At 45.5% G+C, this 27898-nt stretch overlaps 1 protein-coding gene across 1 annotated transcript in view; it reads right to left on the bottom strand.

The window, feature by feature from the left end:
• Window positions 1–27898, bottom strand: part of NPC1 (NPC intracellular cholesterol transporter 1) — a 92692-nt gene that overhangs the window by 40079 nt on the left and 24715 nt on the right. Inside the window, exons 2-8 of the mRNA XM_088469609.1 lie at window positions 22531–22653; window positions 20976–21082; window positions 14404–14579; window positions 13221–13388; window positions 11887–12136; window positions 1816–1892; window positions 81–448 (exon numbers count right to left, since the gene is read on the bottom strand). Of these exons, the coding sequence (XP_088325735.1) occupies window positions 81–448; window positions 1816–1892; window positions 11887–12136; window positions 13221–13388; window positions 14404–14579; window positions 20976–21082; window positions 22531–22653 (1269 nt within the window). The remainder of the gene's footprint in view (window positions 1–80; window positions 449–1815; window positions 1893–11886; window positions 12137–13220; window positions 13389–14403; window positions 14580–20975; window positions 21083–22530; window positions 22654–27898) is intronic.

Below are 27898 nucleotides of genomic sequence, written 5' to 3'. Positions count from 1 at the left end.
GTTTGCTCCAAAGTAATCTCCATAAATTTTATGCCATGTAAAGTGTAACCATTCACGCAGTCTGATCAGAATTCAATTACCTTGGACAGAATGTCAAACGTTAAAGGTGGACCAAAATGTATGTCATCTCCTGTAGTTGGAGAATAGATGTCTCCAGAGCTGAAGGGTGCAGTGATGATCAGCTGCTCTGTACGGAAGAAAGGGCCAAAGTGTGTGTCAAAGTAATCTTTCTCTCTGCGCGCCTGGCTATGTGGATCAGACCAAAGTTCCACAGGGTCTGTTGTTACCCGCATAAATTTTAGCCCAGCGGAACACACAGCAATAAGAACAAGAGAGAAGAAGATAACAATCCAGGGGTGTCGGACACAGAAGGAACCCCATTTTGTGAAAGCCACTCGCAGACCATTTTCAAGCCGCTCCCCGATTCTATCACAGCACGATGGATCGCCTGCAATGTACAAACACACAGGCATTAGAAGACAGCCGGCCACTAAAGTTTTGTGCAACTATATTTTATTTAAAAACACACCCAACTTTTGAATTTGATATCTAATGCATGAAAATATTCTCTATATACTCTATAATGGATTCTACAACTTTAAATTTTTGGGGAATTTATACCAAGCCCATAAAAACATACTTAAAAAAAAAAAAAAAAAAAAAACACTGACACCATTTTATATATGGACACTCAACAAGCCTAACATTAGGTTATCGTATTTAACACTCTGGAAAAACTTATAAATAGTTACTCCGCATGGTGATTCATCATATTAGTCAATTGTATCTCTAGATTTTTTAGGAAAACAGTGTGCTCTCTAATTGACACACAGGAGCCTTGTTTTAATTACACCAAAAATGTTTTTAATAAAAGGCATCAACATGTGAACAATAACACAAAAAGTATATGAAAAATATATATATGAAAAAAATTACAATAGCAGCACTAGTTCAATTGACAATATATTTCAATGGAACACCTGATTTCCACATAAAAAGATTTTTAAAAATACATTTAAAGAATTTGCTATGAGACAGCGTTTCAAATATCTATTAAATGATCCCAGATACAATGTTAATAGTTAAATACTCAATTTGATTTTATTGTATCAAATGTGTAATAGCTACTTTCGTAATAATCCTATATCCTGCACATGAATAGGTAGCAGACTCTGTGACTGATATATGAAACTGATGTCCCAGCTTCACTATAGGTCTACACCACTTTTCTGCAGTATGTTTTTTTTACCGCATATCCAATAAGCCGGTAAATATCCTGTGTCCTGCAGCTATTGTTTGAGCTGGTCAAACACTATACTTACAGACGCTGTACATTTAAACTACTCTAGCCTGGATGTTGTTATCTCAGCGTTACGTTATCCAGGGAGTCTATGATCCAGCAGCCTGAGCACGCCAATAACATCAAGCGGCAGTTACCGCTCTCACCTTCACCCGCTCAAATCGTTAATCCTTCTACCTCTGGCCGGTCTCTCTGCACGGTAATATACTGAGTCTGCATATTGTTTAAGCATGGCCACGCGATTACAGCGGACCGCTTTGTTTGCATAACACATTCTAAATACCTGGATGCCCCATTTAATAGAATTCGGCGATAACTGGTTTGGCTGCTTCACTCCCCCCACCCAAATACCCACTTTCTGGCTAACCAGAGCAGATTCTTACTTCTAAGCTGCTGTGAGGCAATATAGAATAAAGCCAGTATTTTTATTGTAAATTGTAACAGTGATGATTAGATTATATAATTAGAATAAAACATACTTCGATATAAAATTTTGCTTCAATTTCCAGACATACCTGCTATAGAAGTGGAATTGACGGAATATGCTAAAGTGCTGTCAATTGGAGCATATTCTGAAACTATATTCTTTTTCCTGAAACAGTTAAGCAAAAGGACACATTAAAACGGAACTGGTTAAAATAGGATTTTTGGGTACTTACCGTTGAATCCTTTTCTCTGAGTCAGGCTGGAGGACACTAGACCATGGGTTGTAGGTGGGAAGGTGTGGATTTGGCACTAACACTGAAATCTATAACTCCTCCCCTCTGCAACCCCTGACTTCAGTACAACTTCAAAAGTGCCTGGTAAGGAGAAGCAATACTCAGTGATACTGTCACTCCAAAAAAAAATTTAAATTTACGGTCAATACGACCCAAAATCATAACTCATACTCAATACCGCCAAGCGTGAGGGAGGGAACGCAGTGTCCCCCAGCCTGACTCAGAGAAAAGGATTCAACGGTAAGTACCCAAAAATCCTATTTTCTCTTTCGTCTGGGCTGGGGGACTCTGGACCATGGGATGTTCAAAAGCCGCCCCCATGGGAGGGAACGCTCAGATTGCCTGACCGGAGAACTGTACGCCCAAAATGGGCGTCCCCGGAGGCAAAAACATGACACCTGTAGAACCGCACAAAAGAAAGAGGACCAGGTGGCTACGTGACAAACCTGTTCAGCCGAGGCCCTGTGACGCCCCGCCCAGGAGGCGCCACGGCCCTACTGGAATGAGCCAACACCCTAGCTGGTGCCAGGCGCCCCACCTCTGAGTAAGCCCTTGAAATCACTGAGCGGAGCCATTTTGCAATGGTCTGCTTTGTGGCTGGCCGGCCCAGTTTGTGGGCATCGTAGAGAACCAAAAGAGAGTCCGTCTTACGTAAGATCGAAGTTCTGTCTAAATAACTGCGCGGGACCCTGGACAACATCCAACAGTGATAGATCATCCTGGTCCCCTGAGGACTCTGAAGATGAGAAAACAGAAAAAACAAATCTCCTGGTTTAAGTGTAAAGATGAAACCACTTTCGACTGAAAAGAAGGAACCATCCTGAGCACAGCCCTATTTGTCATGGAAAACTAGAAAAGGTGGTTTGCAGGACAAGGCGCCCAACTCAGAGACCCGCCAAGCCGAGGCAATGGCCATAAGAAAAACCACTTTCCACGTTACGAACCGAAGGTCCACGGATGCCAAAGGCTCAAAAGGAGCCTGCTTAAGAGCCGACAGAACCAGGGGCAAATCCCATGGCGCTACTGGCGGTTGAACCGGAGGCTGTATTCGCAAGACCCCTGTAAAAAAGTCTGCACCTCTGGGAGGAGAGCCAGACGCTGCTGAAAGTAAATGTAGAGAGACGAAATCTGTACCTTCAAAAATTGAAGCTGTAAGCCGGCTTCCAGACCGACCTGCAGAGATGCTAAAAACCTTGGCAGACGGAACTGGGCAGTATGTACTCCCTGCTGCTCACACCACACAATATAGGTTTTCCAAACCCTGTGGTAATTCTGCGCGGAAACCTGCCTCCGCGCCCGAAGCATGGTTCTGATGACTGAAGGGGAAAACCCCTGGCCTTCAACAGCCCGGTCTCAACAACCAGGCCATTAAAGCCAACTGAGGTAGGCCCTCGTGACAGAATGGCCCCTGTAGCAGAAGATCTGGACACAGAGGCAGACTCCAAGCCGGCCATGCGGCTAGCCTGAGAACCGTGGCGAACCAGGACTGGCGCGGCCAGTTTGGAGCCACTAGGATGACTGAAACCTGCTGCTCCCTGACTCGACGGGAGTACTCTTAGTAACATGGGAAAAAAAAATGTAGGCCAGACGGAAGTTCCAGGGAGCTGTCATGGCATCCACTACAAATGCCAAAGGATCTCTGGACCTTGCACAAAATCGAGGGACCTACAGCAGCCCCCATCTCTGGACCAGCTGCTGGAAAACCTCCGCGAGGAGAGATCACTCCCCTGGCAGGAACGTAGTCCTGCTGAGGTAGTCTATCTCCCAATTCTCCGCCCCCGCTATGAAGACTGCTGAAATTGCTGGGAGGAACGTCTCTGCCCAAGAGAGAATGAGACTTGCCTCTGCCATGGCAAGTGCGCTTTTGGTTCCGCCCTATTGGTTTACATATGCCACTGCCATGGCGTTGTCTGATAGGATCCTCACTGGGCGGCTCGCCAGGAGGGCCTGAGCCCCACACAATGCCTGATAAATGGCCCGGAGCTCCAGCATATTTATTGGGAAACCTATCTCTGATGACGACCAGGTCCCCTTGAGACAAGAGGTTCTCAGTCACCGCTCCCCAACCTCTGAGACTTGCGCCTGTGGTGACAATAATCCAGTTGGGAGTCACCAGGGACAGACCCTGGAGAAGGTGATCGGTAATCAGCCACCAGCGAAGTGACTGACTAGTGCTGTCTGACAGAACCAGAATCTGAGAAGAAAGGTCGTCTGAGCGGCCCGTCCAATTCCGGAGAATCTCCCACTGGAGAATCCGTGAATGGAAACGGCCGTACTGGATGGTCTCGAAGGTAGAGACCATCGTGCCTAGTAACTTCATCCCCAGCCAAACGGATGGCCGAGGGGCAGACAACACTTTCCTTACTAAGTCCTGAAGGTCCCGGGCTTTGGGCTTGGTTAAGAAAACCCTTTCCAGTGCTGTATCGAAGATCACAACCAAAAACGGCAGACGTTGGCACGGCCTGAGGTGACTCTTCTCGGGATTCAGTATCCACCCATGATGCAGTAACACCTGCACAGTGTGATCCAGGTGGAGCTGAAGTTGGGCAGTTGAGTCCGCCTTTACTAGCAAATCACCGTTATTCCCTCGGAATGCAGTAAGCTTGCCATTGCTGCCATGATCTTTGTGAAGACCCGCGGAGCTGCAGCCAAACCGAACGGCAGAGCCTGGAACTGGTAATGGGCTCTTCCAACCGCGAACCTGAGTAGAGACTAATGACCCGCCAAGATCGGTATGTGGAGATATGCATCTCTGATGTTGATAGACGCCAGAAACTCGTTTACCGATATACCCTGGATCACTGATCGGAGCGACTCCATGCGAGACCGATCCACCCACAGGCTGGCATTCAAGGCTCGTAGATTCAAAATAGGCCGATAAGTGCCGCTGGGTTTCTGGACTAGGAACAAGTTGGAGTAAAATCCCTGTTCCTGTTGAGACTGTGGAACAGGAGCTATAACCTCTTCTGAACAGAGGGAACTGATAGCCTGGTTTAAGGCCAGTCTCAGGCTCCCTGGGTAATGCTGTAGCAAAGAAACGTCGTGGCGTCTGCCCCCTTATATCGATCACATAACCTCGAGAGAAAATGCCCCTTACCTATGCATCTACTCCCGAAGCTACCCACCTGTCTCGGAAAAGGAGACGGCCCCCTACCTTCCCTGAGACCGGATGGGCTGAGATCCTGTTAGGTACTTGGCTTCCCAGATGCCCTAGCACCCAGGCGCCTGAATGTGTCGGAGAATCTACCCCAGGGGGCAGAACCCCTAGTGGGAAAAAGAGCGTCCTAGGGCCCCCTGACCTCTAATCGTTCCCCCTCCTCGAAAGGAAGAACGGAAGACTTGGAAACGTGAGCCCTTAAGCTTCTGGGGCACCACTGGCAGGAAAGTGCTCTTTCCACCTGTCGCCTGGGATAGAATAGTATCGAGCTCAGAGCCAAACAGGATGCCTCCACAAAAAGGCAGAGACTCTAAAGCGCGTTCAGATTTGGCGTCCACCTCCCAGGCGCGAAGCCAGAGTGCTCTGCGTGCCGCAACTGCTGTGGCTGAGACTCTAGAGGAAATCTGCGCTCCATCTTGTGCGGCCTCACACACAGTCTGCAGCTACATGTATCTGTTCCGCCAGTGTCAGTAAGTCCTCACTGCCACTAATTTGTCAGCCCACTTCTCCATGGCTCGAGAGAGCCATGCAGATGCCAATAATGGGCGAATAACCACTCCAGCAGCCATAAAAATACTCCTAAAGACATCCCTCCAATTTTTTGTCCAGCAGATCCTTAAAAGGAGGCCGCCCCTTGGACCGGCAGAGCCGTGTGCTTTGCTAAACGAGCCACAGCCGCAACCACTCTCGGAGGCAGCTCCCACTTAGCAACCTGCTCCTGTGGAAAGGGATAAAGGGCTGCAAAGTTACGAGTAGCAGCATACTTTTTATCTGGGGTCTTCCAGGCTTCCTCTACCAGATCTGAAAGATCCTGAAACACTGGGAAACAAACAACCCTCTTACACCTACGCATAAATGGCCCTTCCGCCCTAGCTGAGGCATCAAGGTCCAGGTAGTCCAAAGACTGTCGTACTGCCATAATAAGGTCCTCTACGCCCCGACTTGACGCAGAGTCTGATGCTTCCTCGTTGGGCAGAACCTCCTCTTGGAGTTCCCCCTCTTCCTCCCCCTCAGGATCTGACTCCAACAAGACACTGGATGGAGGAAGACTCTTATGTGCGTAGTTTTGACTCCTCAAAGAAGCGTTCCATAAAGGACAATACTTTCTCGACCCCTTCCGCCGAGCGCTCCATGGTACGAACCCGAGGAGGATCAGGACCCTGGTATCAACCCCCTGCAACAGCAGGCAGTGAGGGCAAAACAGGCGCTGGCGCTGCTTGGGCTAGTTCCTCTCTACAACGGAGCAACGTCACCAGGTCAGAGTGAACGGATCATAGCCTGAGGCCATGCCGGCTCCTCCGTAAGCGGAGTGGCTCCCCCAGCTGGCTGCGCACACGTGGGCCCCAGCTGACAGTCCATACACAAAGCCCCTGCATCCAGTTGTCCACACAGCAATTTAGCCTTACACTGGGCACATGTAAAAAAATATAGCCATAGTGGGGTTCTGGCCCTTTGTGGACTTGTTGACAGTCATTAGAGCACCCCCCTTCCTGCCCTGCCGCAGCAGTCAGCCCAGAAAAGAAAACAAAATACAAAAAATATCTAACAAGTGGCAATGAATATGCAAACACTCCAAGCAGGCACAAGAACAGATTACAGTAATACTGAAAGCTACTTAGCTGTACGCTGCAGAGGGAAAGGAGCTTGCTCTGTCCTCCCTCCATGCTGTTCAGGCTTGTGTCCTTTAAAAAGCTGTGATCAGACTTCCTGGGAGCTTGCATTTTGTCACTGGAGAGCGGGGGGAACCAGCAGCCATGGCTCCTCCCACCGTCATACTGAGCGAGCCTCATTGCTCCTTCCTTCAAGTGTTACTCCCCTCTGTGGGGAAACACTTGGACTAGCCTGCGCTTATCATAGTCGGCGCTCTCCCCACAGTCGCCGCCGGCAGGAGAAACCCGGCAATATGGCGCCAGCCACCCAGGACCACTCTAAATGCCTGCACCTCTACCAAGTACAGCAGCGCACAATTCCCTGGCCCAGGTGGTCTCACAGAGACCGGACTGTGTACCAGGTAGGAAGAGCTATCCCCCCCCTTCAGGCAGCCGCTTACCACCGCATCACTCCTGCTGTGCTCTGCTGTAAGCAGCGCACAGCACCTATTAGTAAAAGATAAAACTAAATCAATTACAAAACAAATAAAAATCCTATCCTAGACAACCAAGGCTGCTGAAAAACATGCCTTACTTCCACAGGCACTAAACTTACACTGAAGTCAGGTGTTGCAGAGGGGAGGAGTTATAGATTTCAGTGTTAGTGCCAAATCCATGCCTTCCCACTTACAGCCCCATGGTCCAGTGTCCCCCAGCCCAGAAGAAAGAGAAAGAGGATAAAGCAATACAAGACTTCTATCTTACACTGAAACATAAATGGTAGAATCATTCTAATTGTGAAACTAAAGAGAAGTAAATGAAGTAAATTGGGTGCCAAAGCAGAACTTTTAGAAGTCTGATCATTGAAGATGGATGACATTACCTTATAATTTCAAACAAAAGCTCATAATTTCACATGTCAGTAATGGGTGTGACCCAATAGGTATGGGCATATTGAGAAATGACTTAAGATAGGTACACACTAGACGATGTCTAGTGTGTACCGGCCTAGTTAGCGATGGGACCCAGTGCGGTGCCTGCATCGGCAAGTGCTTACACACTTGCCAATGCCAGGGGCAATGGAGCGACGCGGGGGGCCATGCTGCATCCGGCAATATGGCCCTCCCTAACGATATCACTTGTCGGACCTGCATGCAGGTCTGACGGGAGCTGTCGCTGACTACGTGCAGGAGCGCACAGTCAGCGACATAGTGAGTACACACAAGACGATGTGTCCGATATTTCGCTCCGATCCGCCGGATCAGAAATATCGTCTAATGTGTACCCAGCATAAGCTTATCTGTCCAATCTGGCTGGTTGGAACAAAAATCTGACAATGTATGCAAATGACAATCGACCATTTGCTCCCAAACGCCGGAAAATGGACAAAAATGGTCATTATGACAAATTGGTTAACTTTAACCAGTATGTCTGAAAGACACTTTTTGTCTGTACCACCACAAAACACAACCATGACCTAGCAAGACAGAAACTAAAGTTCATCCCGAAATAAATACCAAAATGAAAAAGAATTCAGAGCAGTAAACAGAGGTGGGTCAGAAGGCAACAAGCAAACGTGAACTGAAACTAAAAAAAAAAAACATAGCAGGGATTATCAATCTTCACAGTAACACAAACAAAACAGTTTCACATCCACATCATACATATCAAGCACTGACGCATACACAGAAAACTAAACAGATATTTTAAAGAAATGTATCCCCACACAATTTTTTTTTTTTTTTTTTTTTATCTCAAACGCACTGCATATAAATACTTGCATATGTCGATATAGTATACCTTATACACATACTGCACAAGATGGGGTTTTTTTTTTTTGCATGTTCTGAGAAAAGCCTAGGTGGTGTGATAGCCTAGACAAGCAAGGGATCTTAGAGGACCTGATCTGGTGTAGCTTTCTGGTACTCCTACCAGGTTGTGTGATGTACACTATGTTTGGTGCAATACCAAGTTATATACACACATAATTTTCCACACGGTTCAATAGTTAGAATATTTGTTTTAGATGTATTTTTATGCAGTTTTAAAACACCTCTTTTGAGTGACTGACACAAATGCACTTCATTGTTTGATCCCTAAATTAATTTATAAAAGTTAAAGTATTACACAAAATATGGAGGAATTGAAGATAAAACCCCTTTTCTTTATTTAGGGGACTGTGGGATCAATATTTGGATAGTGTCAACAAGGTCTTATTGTGTTATTAACAGATAATTCTGAGGGGATGAGTGCCATTAACTATCATTGTTGAGGAGACGGAGATAGAGAAATATAAATAGCTATAGAGAGATCTCTCTCTCTACATCCATCTTTTTTTTTTTTCTTTTTTTTTTAAGAGGAGGTGGGGTTTGGTCAACATACCCTAATTTCCAAATACATATAAGGGTGCTACACTGCTGTGACCGAAGATACAATACACAATCCAAAGCGCATATAAAAAGTTGCACATTTACGACACAAAGGGACTGATTCAATTTTCTGTGATGTGCCGCTGATCATGATGTGATGATCATCTGTGTACTTATTTGCCTATTAGGGTAATTAAAAAGTTGAAGGCCATGATGTGCCATATCATTTGGCACATTGCAGCTATTACGCAGAATTGAACTGGCCCCTAAAATAATTAAATGTGTTATCAAATTGTGGATGCCCATCTACCATGGCAGGGTGACCTCTTTCAGATGGGACCCTACACTAACATGATCATTTTACTGTAGGACTTAAGCTGGGTACACACCTATACAGTCACACATTCAATGCGACAGTTCGATCGATAATGCTCCAGTTCGGAAGTGCTGATACGAGCATACACACATATACAATCCAATGTGCGACATTCGATCCCGCACTGCCGAAATATCGCAAGCAAATGATTGTACCAGCGTACACATTTTCCCGATTTCAGGCTGCGCTCACAGTGGGTGTACCTAAAATTAACATAATGGGCAGGGAGGGAGTGAGATTAGGAGACCAAAACAAGCCTACGTGACCATCTTCAGAGCTGTTACGTCCGTTCGTTTCTGAACTAGCTACTGTAGTTTTAGTACAGAACGTTCTTTTGTCTTTATCAATTTAGGCACCTGCCATTTTAAAGTGCAAATCTCTAAGCCTACAAACATGTACATATGGGACCATGGCAGTGACACATCACATGGAAACAGGCCGGGGTGTAGACATGTGATGCGCCGCTGCCATGGGACCGCATGACCGACACACACCACTATGTTTGCAGAATCGCACTTGGGGGTCTATTCCGCAAGAGTTACTATGTTGCTCAGAATATTATCAGACAACATCGTCACGAGTTATCAATTATGATAATTTATTGCGGCTATTCAGCAATATTTTATGCAGGGACAGCAGTTGCGGTAACACGCTGTCCCTGTGATGTCACCGAAGGCATGGTTTTCAGAATTCCGAAAACAATACCTTCTGTTTGTTCTTCTGCGCATGCTCAGTCATGCGCTCGGGAACAGTCTCCGTCCCTGCTTGCGGTGACCGCCGACGAGGTAACTGCATCTCCAGCCTGTCCAAATTGATTGACATGTGTATACAGGCTTTATACTAGCCTGTATACATGTATATTTATGTGCTTTCATAATATATATATATATATATATATATATATATATATATATATATATTATATACAAATCGCACATAAATATACATGTATACAGGCTGGTATACAACCTGTATACACGTCAATCACTTTCGGCAGGTTTAACAGGCTCTAGTTGGACTTACCTATCAGCGGTCACCGGGAAGCAGGCACGGAGACTGGGTGGGTATATAAAATGCTGCAGGGACTTATGGGAAAATTTCCCTCTGTTCCTGCAGTTTACGGGATATTTAAGTATTTTCTTCATATAATGATATTCTGAGATAGCGTTATATAAAGTCAATATTTTTCGAGTGATCTAACACTTTTTGCTTTGCTGAATAGCAAAAAGCGTTAAAGCACCGTAGAGATCAATGACTGATCCCTACAGTGCAGTGCTCTGCGAGCAGGGAATTAATGGAGAAGATAATTGCATTATCTTCTCCATTATCCCATGGCTGAATAGGAGATTTACATAATAAATATGGAAACCATAGTTTCCGTATTTTTTTTTATGTAAAAAATCATTGCTGTAAAAGACCCCTTGGGAGTTCTGTGTTTACAAATGCTCGTGATACAACACAAAGTGGTGTATTATTCCTTTATATAAATAAAAAGTTTATTAGTACAAAACTGGAGTTTTTGTATACAAGTAAATACATGGCTAATTATAGGAGGGTGATGTTGGGCTTCAACATGCCATAATGCCCTGATTTTAGTTGATACCAATATGGAGCGGGTAAAGGTATTAAGGTAAAAGGACGTATGCTTGAGTCCACTAACAATTGCATTACTACACAGCCCAGAAAGTTGTGGAACTACACTCTCCAGCAAGCCAAGCCTAGCAGTATAGGTGGTGGAGTAAAGGTAAAAAAATGGCGATTATGTACATGAAAAGGAGCATGTAATTATGCACGCCCTGAGAGGCAGCCCCAGGTTTGGTGTACAATCGTAAGAATGGTCGCAAAAATGGTGGAAGGTGCATACACACCACTTTCGGTTCGACCAGGCCCTGTCGAATCAGATGAAAATGAACCTGCACAGAAGATGCGATCCTCCGATTCAACCAGTTTTCATCCGACAAAACAGGATTGAACATGCGTACACACTCTATCGATATCAAAAGAATGGCCTGACGATTGTATAGGTGTGTACCCAGCTTTACCGTATTTTGTGCCTCTGAAATACAAGTTATATTGGTAGGAACCATTTTGCTCTGATCAAAAACACCTAGTGTCTATATTGCAATTCCAAATACATTTAAACTTGCTACACTTATGTAACTGGATTGGATTGTTTATTGTTTTATTCATTTAAACACTTTATTAGTTCTATACACACATACTACAGTATTTTTTATTAATGCGGTAAGTGTATTTGTTTTTCCTTTGCTTTGTTCTGAACACAAGCATTTGAAAAACTCCTCCAGAAAACATGCGTTAACCTTGGTATACATTAGTTGTCTAGCCACAATGTAGATATCAAGTGGGTAAATGTACCTGTAACACCAAGCACCAATGACAGCTGCACAGAAGAGTAGCAAAAACACAACATAGGCTATCCACATAATGACAGCCATAGCATCCAAACCCAAAATAAGCCAAGGTGTCGGGGGTGGAGGAGGTGCAGGTTTGCTCCCACACACCAGCGTGCAGTCCTGACAACTGCAGGGGGAACTGTCTTCATCCACAGACTCATTGCATCCTTTTGTGCCATTGTTCATTGGAATCATTGGAGGCAATGACTGATCTGTAAAGTACATATATAAATTAATTACGCAGTCAGGTACCTAGTGAGCAAATATATGGTCATTACTATCCCAGAAAAAGGCATCATGACAGCAATACAGAAGGCTGTCATAAACGGATACAAACTGAACTGCTCTGCAAAATAATCCAATCTATAAAATATAAATAGAGTTATTTCAATCTGGAGACAACAACTGATTGCATTATTCTAGAGCGCAGAATGAATGAAAATTACATTTGATAGTGACAATAGATGCTGAAGATAGATCAGACTGAAAAATGGTAGAAAGAAAAAAAATGAAACACTGATCAAAATATTTAAACACAATGTATTTAGAAGCACTTATAAAGACATACATATTGGCAAATTATTTTGTAATAGGTTATGAAAAACATTCTGCGCCAAATGTAATAGGGTGAGAGTTTAGAAAATGTGAGAGTTTAGACATTGGTTGAGTTTTTCTTTAAAATAGGAAAAGATCTGGATTAGAGTTTAAATCGTAAGAGTTTGAGTCTAAAAATATGAGAGTTTGCATGTTGGCAGAGTTTAAAAAGTGTGAAGGCCCCCCCACACGGAGCATTATAGCGGCCGATCCAACGGATTGAAACGAGTTTGCAGCTATATCGTTCTGTGTGGGAGCATGATATCGCCCGCTGCGTGCTCGCGTGGGGTCGTCCATCACTCCTACAGATATTTCTGCATGCACAAGAAATTTGGAGAAGTGATGAAAGATCCAATGCTGGTTTATGCTGGGGGGGGGGGGGGGGGGGGGGGGAGGCTTCGGGGGCGGGATATTGGGTGGTCAGGCACCAGACCGCCCTGTGTGTGGGGACCGCCTGATGTATCGGCTGTCGGATCGTATCGCTGGGTACACATCGTACCGTGTGTACCCAGCTTGAGAGTTTACTGCTAAACTCTCACCCTATCACATTTGGCCCTCTGTCTCTGTTCAGCCTAAACAGTGTTGAGAAGATTCTGAATCTGCCCGTGGCTCATTTATATACAGGACCCACTGGCTTTTGGCAAGTTAGGAAAAATTAGGAGGCCGATTATAAAAGGTCACAGAATAGCAGTAATACTCTACCTGAGAATATGGGCGTTATGGTAAAAGGAATTTGTCCATTGTCTTTGTTAAACATGTACTGGATCCAATTAGTGGCATTGCAGTCTTTGGCCTCCTTCCCACACATCAAGCCCAAAGCTTTGACATTACTTGATGGAGCTTCAACATCTTTGCAGGCTTCGTACATTGCTGAAGAGGAGACACAGACATTACAAATGGAACAAGTTTAGAAGCATGGGGATATAGTACACAAGTACATTAATCTAGATGGTGCTTTCTGTGATCTACATACACATCATCCATTAGTAAAATCATGAGAATGTGTCTGTTACACAATGACTGATGCTACTGTCATGGCTTCTTAAAGATACAGTAAAGTTACCAATCCGTCTTCATAGAAAAAGAAAAAAAAATATGGACTGAAGAGTGTACTGCACATGACCAAGAATATTCCAAACATAGTAACTCACATTCAGTTCTACACCGATCAAAAAAGGCAGCACAAAAGATGGGCATGTGGACATAAGCTGGGTAAACACCATACGATGGTGCGACCCATCGACAGTGCAATGCAATGTAACGATACATTGCGCGTGCTGTACACACTGCACAATCCAGCGTACGATGGCGCGATGTATCGTTACATGCTGCATGCAACAGCACAGTGTCGTTCATTGCATCGTCCCATCTGCCGTGCAGAACAGCTGATGGGATGATGCGGTCAACGACAGCTCGAGCGTTCACACAATACATTGTACGATATAGATCATTCCGATCCACGGTGGTACGATGGATCGTATAGCGTGTACCCAGAAATGTCATGCATAGTTCGCAAACAAATATAAAAACCAACATCAACAATTTTTAACAGAGGAAGCATCAGATATGAGAGTGAATTTGTTTTAAATAGATGGAAATGCACCATTAGCAATATTTAAAAACAATAAAAAAAAAAAGCCAAATTCAAGATATTCACATTCATTTAACCAAAGCCCAACTCTAAAACCCAGTGTAAAGAAGGAGTGGTCCAGTAAGTATGCACATCACGCAAGACTTTACACCCCGTGTAGAGCAATACGGATTGCGCGGATTGCTCAGCAATAGTTTCTGCACCGCGGCAAATTGTTCATCTACCTCTGAGTTAGCCCATAGCCTCTTATTAACAGGACCGGGAATGTGCACAATCTCCATTAAGATTACTTGCCATCTGCAAAGCTTTGTCCAATGAAACAATCCATAGCTACAATGCTTTTGTTTCCTTTGTGTGGCTCTGGGCTGATGTAGTCGATGGTTTCGGTAACATTTAGAAACTCTGACTGGCGAGGGCTGCAGGTCAGCTCACAAAACAAAGTCATTAAATTATAAAAACAAGAAGGGCACCTGCAAAGACAAAGACAGATAGATATCCAGATGGTTGATGAATATTCACGTTTATTTGAAACCCTGGCACACATTAATGACAGTTGTCCAAAAACCCCTGTACCCACCAAGTCAGTTTGATGACAATATAGGTATAGACTGTATTTAATACCTATATTGCAATAATTCTGTGCAGCTTTACTTGTGTTAGAGGACACAATTATTAGGTGTAGCTGCTGTAGAATTATTAGGTATAGCTGGTGCATTGGTCTTGGGGATGTATATATTCTGCACATTTCACTACAATACTTACTAGGTGTAAAGCACCTCTACATATCTATTATATTCTCAGACATCTCCCTAGATATGACTAAAGTATGCTGCAATTCATATTTATCTACTGACAAAAATAAGAGTTATGGTAGACTTACTTTGTTAACTCTTTCTTCGAGGTCCATTGGGTCCACAGGGATACCATGGGGTGTAGGTGGTTAGAGCTAACCGGGCACAAAACAATTAAAGCTTTAGCTCCCAGGATGCCCCGGGCCTCCTCTACAAATACCCTGCCCCCAGCCAAAAGGCAGATCCGTTTTGTGAACAAGCCCAAGGCAGGAGCAGGAAAGAGGAGAAAGAAGAACAGTACACACGAGAAACACTCACAGAAGATGAGAGAATCAGTGACCAAGAGGAAAGTACCCAATGAAGCCAGATGTGTCAGGGTGGGAGCCCTGTGGACCTTGAAGAAAAAAAAAAAAGGTAAGTCTAATTTTCTTCCTTCTTCTTCAGGGTCCATAGGGATCCACAGGGATACCATGGGGATGTCCTAAAGCTAAGAATTGTTCAGCAGAAGCGCAACGTCGAACCGCCCATGAAGGTCCCACAGACCGAGTAGAATGTGCTGTAACCCTGTTTGGAATTGGAAGGTCAGCTTGCGTGTAGGACTGAGAGATTGTCATGCGGAGCTATCGAGCCAGAGTCTGTTTGTTAGCTGGCCAGCCTCGCTTGTGAAAGCCATACAACACAAAGAGAATCTGATTAACTAACGTAGTTGGTACGATCCACGTAGATCTGAAAAGCACGAACCACATCCAGGGAGGGTTCACCTGCAGAGAGATCCAAGGACTGGTAGGCCGGACCCACAATCTCTTCATTCAAATGGAACCGGGATACCACTTTAGAGAGGTAACCAGCCCAGGTACAAAGGATAGCTCTGTCTGGATGAAAGATCAAGAAGGGGGAGCGACAGAAGAGCGCTGCCAAATCAGATACCCTGTGGGCAAAGGAGATAGCGAGGAGAAAGACCATCTTCGTCGTCAGCCACTTGAGGTGTACTAAGTCCAGAGGTTCAAAAGGGGAAGCCTGTAGAGCCAGGAGAACCAAGGACAAATCCCATGAGGCTACCGGAGAAACAAAAAGGAGGTAGAAGGTGAAGAACACCCTGAAAAACATTTTAGCATCAGACAGGGGAGCGATCCTATGCTGGAACCAAACTGACAGTGCAGAAACCTGAACTCTAAGGGAGGCCAGGCGGAAGCAAAGGTCTAACCCAGCCTGGAGAAAGGCAAGCACCCGGGAAACTCTAAAAACCGTGGGGTCATAGTTTCTGGGGGAGCATAATTGAAAGTAAGAGTACCAAACTCTGTAATAGATGCAGGCTGAGGAAGGCTTACGCACCCTGAGCATGGTCTGGGCGACAGAGCGAGAGAAACCCTTGGCCTTTAAGAGGAATGACTCAAGAGCCACACCGTCAAAGACAGACTAGGTAGGTCCGGGTACAGGTAAGGACCTTGCGCTAATAGATCCAGCCGTAGAGGAAGTGGAAAAGGAGTGTCTATGGAGAAACTACATAGGTCGGTAAACCAATGGCGCCTGGGCCAGGCTGGAGCTATCAGTATCACTGTGCAGCCTTCTTGTTTGAATTTTTGGAGAACCCTGTGGGGGAGGGAAATCGGAGGAAGTCCCACCTCACTGCTCACTGCCAGAGCATCCACGAAAGCTGCTGAGGGGTCTCTGATCCTGGACCAGTACCTGGGGGACCTTATGGCTGTAACACGAGGCCATGAGGTCTACACCTGGTAGGCCCCATTTGTCCACCATGAGTTGAAAGACATCCGAGTGTACAACCCATTCTCCAGCATGTACCACCTGACGGCTTAGGAAGTCCGCTTCCCAATTGAGAACTCCGGGAATGAACACTGCCGAGATTGGCAGGAGATGATGTACAGCCCAGACCAGGATGAGTGCTACTTGCCGCATGGCTGCCCGACTTTGCGAGACTCTTTGATGGTAGAGGTAGGCTACCGCAGTCGCGTTGTAGGATTGGATTTGGACCGGCTTGCCCCAGAGAAGATCTCGTGCCAGATTGAGCGCTCTGCACATTGCTCTAAGCTCCAGAATGTTTATGGGCTGGCGACTTTCCTGGATTGTCCACCGACCCTGAAAGGTAAGATGACCGGTTACAGCGCCCCATTTGCGAAGGCTGGCATCTGTAGAGCGAAGTAAACAATTTGGAATTCAGAAGGGGCGACCCTTGTCCAGATAGGACATCTGCAATCATTAGAAGGAAAGCCTGACCTCCGGAGGATCGTCTGGGATCGGATCAGATTATATTGCCCGTTCCACCGCGAAAGAATCCGCTGTTGAAGGGGCCTGGAGTGGAACTGTGCGTATTCCACCAGATCGAAGGTAGATACCATGGATCCCAGAACCTGCATTGCTGAGTGAATGGATACCCTTCGATGCGGAGCAAGTTGCGTGTACGCAAGTGTAGTGCCAAAATTGTGTTTGCTAGCAGAAAGATTATTTGTATTCAAGAATCCAGGAGTGCACCCAGATGTGCCATCCTCTGTGTCAGAGAGAGGGAGAACTTTTTCCAATTGATGAGACAGCAGTGTGCTTGCAGGCAGGCAATGGTCAGCTGGAGATGGCATTGTAACACAGCCAGTGAATGTGCCAATATTAAGAGGCCGTCTAGGTATGGCAGGATTCGGACTTCCTGGCGCCTGAGGTGGGCCGCCAAAACTGCAATTATTTTGGAAAAAACCAGAGGGGCCGTTGATAGACGAAAGGGCACCGCCCGAAACTGGTAATGTTGCTGCAGAACAGCAAACCGTAGGAACAGTTGGTGGGTTGGAGTAATGGGCACATGCAGGTATGCATCCTGAATGTCCACAGAAACCTTGAAATTCCCAGGCTTCATTGCAGGGACAATTGATCGTAGAGTTTCCATGCGGAACTTGGGCACTCGCATAAATTTGTTGCGGGATTTGAGATTCAGAATAGGCCTTTGAGACCCGTTCGGCTTCTGAACCTAAAAAAGTGGAATAAAAACCAGTTCTTAATCACACCTGAATGTACCAAGGAGTGAATGGCTTTGTGGAGTGCCAGTGGCTTGATGGGGTCTGATAAGGGACCTGTACAAAGAATTACTGGGGAGGACGCCTCAGGAAGGTGAGAGCATACCCCTGAGAGACCCCTTCTCAGACCCAGGTGTCTGTTGTTGTTTGACGCCAAGAGTCGGCAAATCAAAGAAGTCGGCCTCCCACCCTGGGATCCCCCAGGGGGAGGCCCGTCCTATCAGGCAGAGAGTGAGTTATCAGATTTGGAAGCTGGATGTCTGGCCGACCAAAACTGCTTGGATCGTGGCTTGTTGGTCTTGTGAGAACTAGGCTGCCTACGAATGGACGGTCCTTTTACCTTACCCTGGGGGGACAAAAAGACTGAAAGAGGACAGCCTAGGCTTAGGGGCAGCTGCTGATGGCAGAAAGGCAGATTTTGAGGCTGAAACTGTAGCCACGATTTTGTCCAACTGTGCGCCGAACAGCCTGTCTCCAGAGAAGGGTAAGGTTTCGAGGGCCTTCTTGGATTCAGTGTCCGCTTTCCAGGATCATAGCAAAAAGACCCGGCGGACGACTACAAAGGTCGCAGATGGCTTAGAGGCAAGGAATCAAACATCCAACGCAGCTTCCTGAATATGGGAGATGTAGGCCAGTTGTTCCCTGGTAGTGTCTGATGGCAGGCTGTCTTCCAGTGCCTCTGTCCATCCTTCGATAGCTTTAGCTACCCAGGCCGCGGCCATAGCCGGACGAGTAATAGCGCCAGAAAGCGAGTAGACGGACTTGAGACAAGTTTCCAGTTTTCTATCCTTAGCAACCTTAAGGGAAGATGTAGACGTTAAAAGCAGCATAGAGCTTCTCACTAAGCGTGCCGCATGCGCATTAACAGTAGGAGGGACTACCCACTTCGTACACTTAGCAGTAGGGAGAGGGTAAATAGACGCAAAACTTTTTGGGACATGGAACAGATTGCCCAGATTACCCCAAGCTTCCCCCATGAGCTCAGTGAGCTGGTCTGATTGAGGGATTTCAGCCTTAACCACATTTTGACGTTTAAACATCAGGGTTTTAGGCTTAGGGGCCGGTTCATCATCCTCTATATTCAGGATCGGTTTAACCGTCCTCACTAAAGAAGGGACATCCACTGTTGAATGACTGTCCTCCTCGCCCCGAGGGCGACCCGGGAAGAGAACCTTATGCATCATCTGCCTCCTCAGATGATGTGTCAGAATCCGAAAGATGGGTGGACTGAGAGGAAGATACAGTCCGCCTATGTGCTTTGGCGGCTAACTGTCGGTCCGCCTGTAACATTTGCTGATAGGCAGCAGACGTTTGAGCCATATTCTGAACTGAGTGGGCAAAGATATCCATCCAAGGAGGATGCATAGGGGGTATCGACATAGTAGACTAATAGCTGTGGGTATCCCATGGTGGGAGGCAGTGTGTGGGCTGCCAAGCGGTTCACTAGCTGCGTCATAACCTGGGATAAGGAGGACACCCAAGGTGGCTCCTGGACAGGGGCTGGTACGGTGGGCTGGAGAGGTGGTACATAACAAATAGCACACAGACCATCCTGCACGGAATCCTGAGGGAACGAGCCCGCTGAACAAGATCTGCAAATAACTAGCACAGGAGCTGCAGGCTCCTCTTTACCCTTGCCTTTAGAAAACATAGTAATAACCAGCCAGCCAGCCAGCAGCCCAATACCAGTGTATAGCTAGTAATGCAATGTGACACCCTTCACACATACAAGTAAATATGAAGTAATAATGAACCCCTATACACCTGGTAGTTGAGGGTTAAGACAGAGCAGCAGAGATAGATATAACTGACAGTCAAAGTTTAAAACAGTATATCACAACAGTAGAGCTAGCACAAGTCACACACAATGCATATAAAAATACGTGCAATGGGCACTGAATCAACTACTCAGTTGAGTAGTCAACTAATCAATATTAGGCTAGTAGGATTGAGCGCTGTATAACCTGGCTCCAGAGAGAGGTATACAGGGAGACCAGACCCGATTCTCTTGAGACCTGTAGCTCCAGCACTGCTGTGCGCAATAGCTGCTGAGCGTCTCACAGTGGGAGGAGGAGGAACAGCTCAGAGGCAGGAAACCTCTTGTGAGGTATCGGGCTCTGGGCTGGGGGAGGAGCTACCAAGGGAGAGCCTAAATCCTCAGTGCTGCAGCAGTGCGGGTGAACAGGACGCCCAACTGCAGTGTCCTCCGACTCGTCTCCATAGCTGGAGGTAAGGACTGCATAAAACACAATTGCCCGCAAGCGGGGAATTGACCTGCCTGGTCTCGCCGTTTATCCGGCTGCAGCCAATGGAGCGGCTAGCTAAGCCCTGTTGGCGCCCGCCGTAATCACTGGACCGCTCAGCAGTATTGCGGCACCGGCAGAGGTTGTTGGAGCAGCCGCACAGGCGCCCAGTAGGACGCCCAGTGCTGCTTGCTCTGAAGAGAAAAAAACAAAAACTAAGAAATTAAAAATAAAGCTTGGGGCTGCCTAATGCAGTCCCCTTGTCTAAAGGTGCAACCGAATCCTGCCGACACCAAACTCAAACTGATCTGCCTTTGGCTGAGGACGGGGTATATGTGGAGGGGGCCTGGGGTATCCTGGGAGCTAAAGCTTTAACTGTTTGGTGCCCAGTTAGCTCCAACCACCTACACCCCATGTGGATCCCTATGGACCCTGAAGAAGAACTACTTGTTGTATAAAGATTCTACTAAGCTTCGTTAAAACATTCACTACAATTGTACAGTATTACGAGAATAGGCTCAGTAGGTCTATATCTCATGACTTAAACCCAATTATTGTATGTCTACAATTTAATCCAGAAACTCTTCATACAATCAGTATAACCAATAAAACACACACAAACAAAGAATGTGTGAGTGACCGTAAAAGCTTAGAATATGACAGGATGTCAATCAAGCAAGGACTCTTAGTAGACTGAGGGTACAGTGCCTTAGGATGCCACCACAACAGATCACTGGTTCTTCACTACATGCTGTCGCTTCCATTAATAACAATTACCAAGACCATCGAGCACAACATACAAAACAGGTTCCACATACCTGGACAGGAACTGCAAGGGGAGCTGTAGGTTGTTTTTCAAAGTATTGAGCTGTTGCACATCGCAGCACAAACTGACATTGCCATAGTCTAAGGATGGACACAATTGCTGCAAAATAAGAAAGCAAATTAAACTAATGTTGGAATGTGTGGTTCAAGTATTTAATAAAAAAAGGGGTCCACAGAAAGGGCACAAACTAATCTATTATGATAAAAATGTATCTTAGCCTAAAATATTTAGGTGTTATTGATATTGAAATTATATCGCTCTGGATTTTATGTGACACTTACTATGAGATATTGTGATGATTCTCCACTGCATAGTGGCAATGGTGTATGATCGTGCGTTTTAAAAAACAAATAGTTCCACAAACTTGGTAATTTATGGTATTAAGCCAAAGAACAGTGTCGATAACAATAATGCCTGAACTCTAAAATACCAGTGAGGTTGGTAAAATCATCTTAAGCTGGGTACACACTGAGCGATGTGTACCCAGCCATTATGTCGGCCCGTCATATCGCATCCTGGGTAAACATCAAACCGAGGTAATGAACGACGGACCGATACCTTGTTTCGTCCTTCATTACTGCAACGGGGCCACTTGCGATATAGTCCGGTTGGACGTGCAGCACAGCCGACTGGACGATGTTGCAAGTAGGAGTGCGCATATTGGCCATACACACTGAGCGATGTGGTCGATATGTTGTTCAGATTTGGACGGAAACAACATATCGTGCCGACATAGTCTCAGTGTGTACCCAGCTTCAGTGTAGGAACAAGAGGTAAAATATATTTGAGAGCTATATGTAATAGGCTAACACACTATTTTTCAATTGAGGGCGATATTACTTCCTAAGTCATATAGGGAAATTCAATTGCTTTCACCCAAGGACAGGAGAGCAGAAATGTGCGATAAGTCGGGAGTTTGGGCACCAAGAGCAGGAGTTTAGACGAGCTTAGCCTTTTTACGAGGCTAAATAGTGTCTATTTGTCGATATGCATGGGCGCCTAAAAATAACTGAATCTCGCACTCCAATCTTCCATCAATTTAGACGTGTTAGGGTGTGATAAAACAATTAAATTCCCCCCATAGTTACAGATTCTATAAGGGAAAAAATTGCATATCTGAATAAGGTCACTATAACCGTCATTTAACAGACATTTTTTGGATTTCTCGTACCATTGTGTACATCACTTCAGGGTTTTAGAACTCACAGTTTTAATTGATAATAATAATAAAAAAAACTTTTATTTTAACTAATATCACTGCATAAGGCGAGTTCCCCACAAGAGAACAAAATTTCTTCCTTCCTTTGAGTTCCAACAATGGATTATACTGGGGAGCACCTCCCATAAACTTATACTATAAGAGCTCTGTGATGATTAGATTATTGGGTGCGGCGATTGTGATTACACATAATTTGTACCAATCGTGTGGTTTTCTACTCTATTCTGCATCATATGAGCCAATATTCACAGCAATTTGGTCTACAACAAACAAATTTGTTACGCGATTGGCAGCATTTACTATCTTACATCAAGATCTAGCAGTTTACCTGAAGTAGCTCATGCCCTTCCTCCGGTAAGGGTATTGGGGGTCCAAGATATTCACAGTTGTATCGCATTTCTGGTGGCACTTTTCCACATTGTCCATACCAGACACAGTGCTGGGCAGATACCTATGATAAAACATACAATGTTACATACAGAAATTTTTATTTTATAATCCACATTTTTTTTTATTTTTTTTTATAGTTACTTTGTTTTCTTAAAAAAATATGTTTCAGTTTTAATGTATATTTTAAAAAAACATTGCAAACAATAAAGTAAATACAAGTTTCTTTTATTAAAAAAAAATATAGGATGTTGGTACTTACCGTTGAATCCTTTTCTCAGATTCCATAGGGGACACTGGAGTATACACTGGGGTATAGACGGGTGATGAGTGGAGCCTGGCACTAAGAATTGAAGTTGGCTCCTCTATACACAACTGGCCTCCGTTAAGATTAACCAAGCCCGAGCGGAGATGGAGAGGAAGGAGAGAAAAGGAGGAGGAGTAACAAACCAAGAAAAGTCCAAGAACCGAAACAGCAAATAAAGGCTACAACAAAGCAACACACCGCAGATAACCAAGACGAAGCTTTAAACCTACCAGAAAACACTGCAGCAAGGAACAGCTTTGGGAGGGGATCGTCCAGTGTAACATTTGGAATCTGAGAAACAGATTTATCAGTAAGTACTAAAATCCTATTTTCTCCTTCATCCACTAGGGGATCCTTCATCCACTAGGGGACACTGGAGTATACACAGGGGACATCCCACAGCTGACCTCCCGTGTGATAAGGCGCCGAGAACCTGCAGAACCCTACAACCAAATCCTGAGTTATTTGTAGCAAAGGAAACAACGTACCAATTGAACATAACAGCAAGCATGACCTGCGGACCAAGTAGCCACACAACAAAGGTGATGAAGCTCAATGCCTTGCAGCTTAAGAGGTCCCCACGGAAAACAAAAGGCCACATAATTCCGGCAAATAACCAGATGGATGCACCTGGAAGGGTCGTCTGGAAACAGGCCAGAACCGTCTGGGGGCATGATAAAGCACAAACAAGAAGGAATTTTGTGCCTGAAATAGTAAGAGAAAAACTCGAAAGCTCTAACCACCGTGAAGATGCATTGTCAGCCAACAAAACAGAAAACCACAATAGGTTGAATTATGAGGAAAGCAGGGACCAGCATTGGCCAAACGGCCAGCTGCATGCGAACCCCAGCCCGACTCATGAAAGCTCTGACACCCACCGAGCTAAAACAAAACTGACTTCCAGGATGATAGTGGAGATTCACCAAGTCTAGGGTCTCAAACACATCCTGATTGAAGGAAAGTCAACCCAAGTATGAGATCCCATGGGGCAGTTAGAGACCTTAATAATGACTGGGCCCTAAAAACTCCCTGCAGAAAATTTGTAAACCTAGTAGCAGGGCCAAGTGAAGCTAAAAGAAAATGGACAAAAACAGCAATCTGCATCCTGAGCGCGCCTAAGCGAAAACCAGTATACGCTCCCGTCTGTAGAAGAGAAGACGGAACAGACGGAAGGAGGTAGATGAGAAAACATGGTGTTCACACCAAGTGATGTAGAGCTTCCAAATGTGAGGCTAGAATGCAGCCTACACTGGTTGCCTGATCCGAAACTTAGTTCCTGAAGGGAACCAAAACAGATTCTGTGGCAAGAGTGAGGAAGCCCCAACAAGTAACCGACCAAAAGTCACCTGGTCACCTTGTAGATAAGCAGACCTGTGTTGAACGTTTCAGACACAAGTATCTTCAGGTAGGTAGAGTACCAAGGTCTTGCCGCAGTAGCTCAGAGACCCAACTCTCTACATCCTGGTCTGTGTACTGGAGCTGCTCCAGCAGACAATGAGCCCTGTGTAGAAAACTAAGAGAGGTGTTATTGCAAAACTAACATAGGTGTCAGGGAGACATGTATGGTTACTAATAGACCACAGGCTATGATTCACAGAACAACAACAGCGCACATAACTAGAAAATCATTATCTACTCCCTTGGGAAGAGAAAGTGAATTCTCAGGCTAAGGGATAACGGGATGAGGAGACAGACCAAGGCTTTCAAGTCCATTAACCTGAGAATACTCGTGTAAATTTAAAATGTAAACTGTACCTAGATACATATATAAAAAACCCAAAAGCGATGTACAGCCAACCTATCTGCCAAGAGAAATAGCCAGGCCCAGCAGTACTGTACAAAACATAATACTGTAGCACTCGCAACGAAAAAAACATAGCGAAACCAAACACCACCACACCCATTTAAATGACATATTATAAACACTCCCGCAAGAAAGACATGTAACAAAGGAGGGAGAGAGAGGGGGGGCAGGGACTAAAAGATGCTCTAGTTACAGCAGGTGTCAGAAAATGGTCATGAAACCTGTAGGAGGATTAGGGAAATTAGCATATAAATATCTACATTACTGCAACATAAACCTACCCCTGTAAATGTGAGCAACCGTGCTACCTTATACACTCACAAAGATGATTACTTGTGTGAAGTGTTCCCATATCACACCATGGTTGAATAGACATTTTACTGGTACACACCCGCCGACGCGGACACGATATGTTGGCCAGTGTTCCCCCGGCATTACACATGATGGGGGACGACAACAATTTGCAGCCCAGAAGAAGGGAACTAAAAAAAAAAAAAAAAAAAAAATCACCAAGCTGGCTATTACAGTAGATGCACACAACTAATGTATATATAATACAGTAATCCCATTGTAGCTCACAGAAAATCCCCTGGTATGAGGCAGGAGACTAAATGATGGGCAGCAATAAGAGCAGAGATTCAGCTGCTGCCTGCAGTGTTCTTTCCCACAGCATTAGCATCGGCTATGTCCCGCACCCTAACACAAAACCCCACAGTGTAATACTCACGACTCATTAAGAGGATCTGGCTGCAGGGGTCACTGGAAAGCTCAGTGTGCAGGAAATGGCGTGTGTCTACTTGAGGAAGCGCACCAAGGTGGAGAAGACGACCGGTCCCTTACAGGGCTGTAAGGATGGCTGGCCTAATGGGACGCCCCAAACCTTAGTGTGAGGTCCTGGCGCAGCCATCCGAGTGGAGGTGCGGGACTTGTGGCGCCATTGCTAAGCCCCGTCCCCAGCCAGGTAGCTGCAGCAATTTTTAATTGATGTTTGGCACATTAAAGGTGCATTGTTATAGGGTCACAGCGAGTTATACTGTGAGTGCTGCGCCACTGCCGATGTTAGCACTGCTCTCTATGGGCTAGGGGTACCCACACCTAATTGATCCCACCCCTCTTGCTAACCAAGAGGGGTGGGATTTACTTAACGCTACCAGCAGCCGGTGCACCGGGGGCACACAAGATCCAATGACCTTGTGGCCAGGAACCCAGACACTGGCCACAGTAAGCCGTGGCGGATCCCTCCTGTGTCTCCCATGGTGCAGGCTTGCAGTCTGCCTGTGGATCTTCAGTGAAGTTGAAGAAAAATAAATAAAAATGTAAAAAGTAAAGAAGGACTGGAGACAGCACTACAAGCACCCAACTCCCTTGGACACTAATCTAAAACAGAGGCCAATGTGGTATAGAGGGGGGAGGAGCCAACTTGAATTTGTAAAAACATTAAAGTGCCAAGCTCCACTCATCACCAGTCTATACCATACTTTCCTAACCTCCTGGGACCTGTGGGAGGCTCATGATTTCTCGGGTAACCCCCCACACCCCCGGAAGTGTATGCACTTCTCCCACATTCTGCCCACTTCCTAGTGAAGTAGGCAGAATGGGGAGAATATTGCCGGGATCTGCGGGTCCATGCGTAGGCGGCGGGTTCTTATGACGCGCTTCAATGGGGGCTTAATGACGCAATCAATTCGTCCCAAACACTACCCATCGGCTTCTCCCGGGAAGGGAATCACAGAAGTCTTTAAGTATGGTCTATACCCCAGTGTAGACTCCAGTGTCCCCTAGTGGATGAAGGAGAAATTATGGTATTAAATAATAAACAAAGAGAAAATAGTAGGGATCACGACAATACCATTACTGAAAGACATTGCAATACACATTAGCGCTGTTTCACAAAATTACATTTGCATTTTGACTAATGCCGGCCATACACTGTGCGATATAGTAGCCGATCCAATGGATTGGCACTATATATAGCTGCTATATCGTACCACGTATGGGCAGGATATCATCCCGTGAGCCATCCCATGAGGTCGTAGATCGCATCCCCAGATCTTACGGAAAATTCACTCGATCAGGGGATGCGATGTACGACCCCATGTTGCGCTATGCGGATGAGGGAGGGAGGTGCCGGCATATTGGGCGGTCGGCCATCACTTCGCTCCATGTGTGGGGACTGTCCGATTTGTCAGGCATCGGATCGGCCGTCGTCATACATAGTGCATATCGCACAGTGTATGGGCCGCTTAAGGAAAAAAAAAATTATTATAAATTAATCCAGTTTCGACCCCAGGGACTTGTGCAGTGCAAATGAATCAGAGGCATAGTGCAAAGCTTAAGGGGGACACTAGAAAGTGAAATATTTTACGTTGCTCTGATTACTTGACAACTATGGGGCGGGGGGAGTCCATATTCCTTCTCGCCCCATCCCATACGCAAAAGTCTGTTTTTTGCTCTCTTATAATCCCAACTTTCCTTTACAATGCCATCTCTGGTTTTGCTTCATCAAATGTAGTATGTCCAAGAAATATTGCCAAATAAATATTTGTTAGTCTTAAAAAAGATACAATATAGGAAAATGATGTCTCAAATGTTGCAAATACAAAGGCAACATAAATTCACAACAAGTAACACTAGATTTCTTCCTAGACACACTTATCTGGGTAAGTCATCATGTTACTTCTGATAATAGAAATGTACTTTTGTATCCACACAACCCTTATTCAAAAGGTTTCCCTAGGTCTAATAAACTTAAATGTGAACAACCAGGAATTTATTGCGTTAACAAAGATTGCATTCAATTCTTATTTGACTTGTTAGTCAGATCTGTCTGATAACCCATGTAAAAAAACATCACCTTTTACATCAGGGCTGGATACTGCTTAATTAGTCAGTAAATACTCCTTCTGAAGCGCTGTCTTCTCCCTCCAGCGACGAGACCCGGTCTTCTGCAACAGCGGTGTGTGTAAAGCTGGGTACACACTGAACAGATATCTGCAGATTATGGTCATTCATACACCCTGAACGACCATCATCTGTCTCTGGCCACTGGTCCCACTGGCCGGGGGGCATGTCCCGTCCCCCTCCCCGTGGCCTCTGCTGCCCGTACACACTGCCCGATTTATTATATCGGCTATCGGCTGTGCAGCAGTGCCGACGTGATATGTCTGAACAGACATGTCGCTGGTAAACACTTTACCA

The sequence above is a fragment of the Taudactylus pleione genome, unplaced genomic scaffold, assembly GCF_031769625.1.
Source record: "Taudactylus pleione unplaced genomic scaffold, aTauple2 ptg000093l, whole genome shotgun sequence".
Taxonomy (NCBI): Eukaryota; Metazoa; Chordata; class Amphibia; order Anura; family Myobatrachidae; genus Taudactylus; species Taudactylus pleione.
Note: the sequence above shows the minus strand (reverse complement) of the source record. Positions and strands in the feature narration are given on the sequence as shown.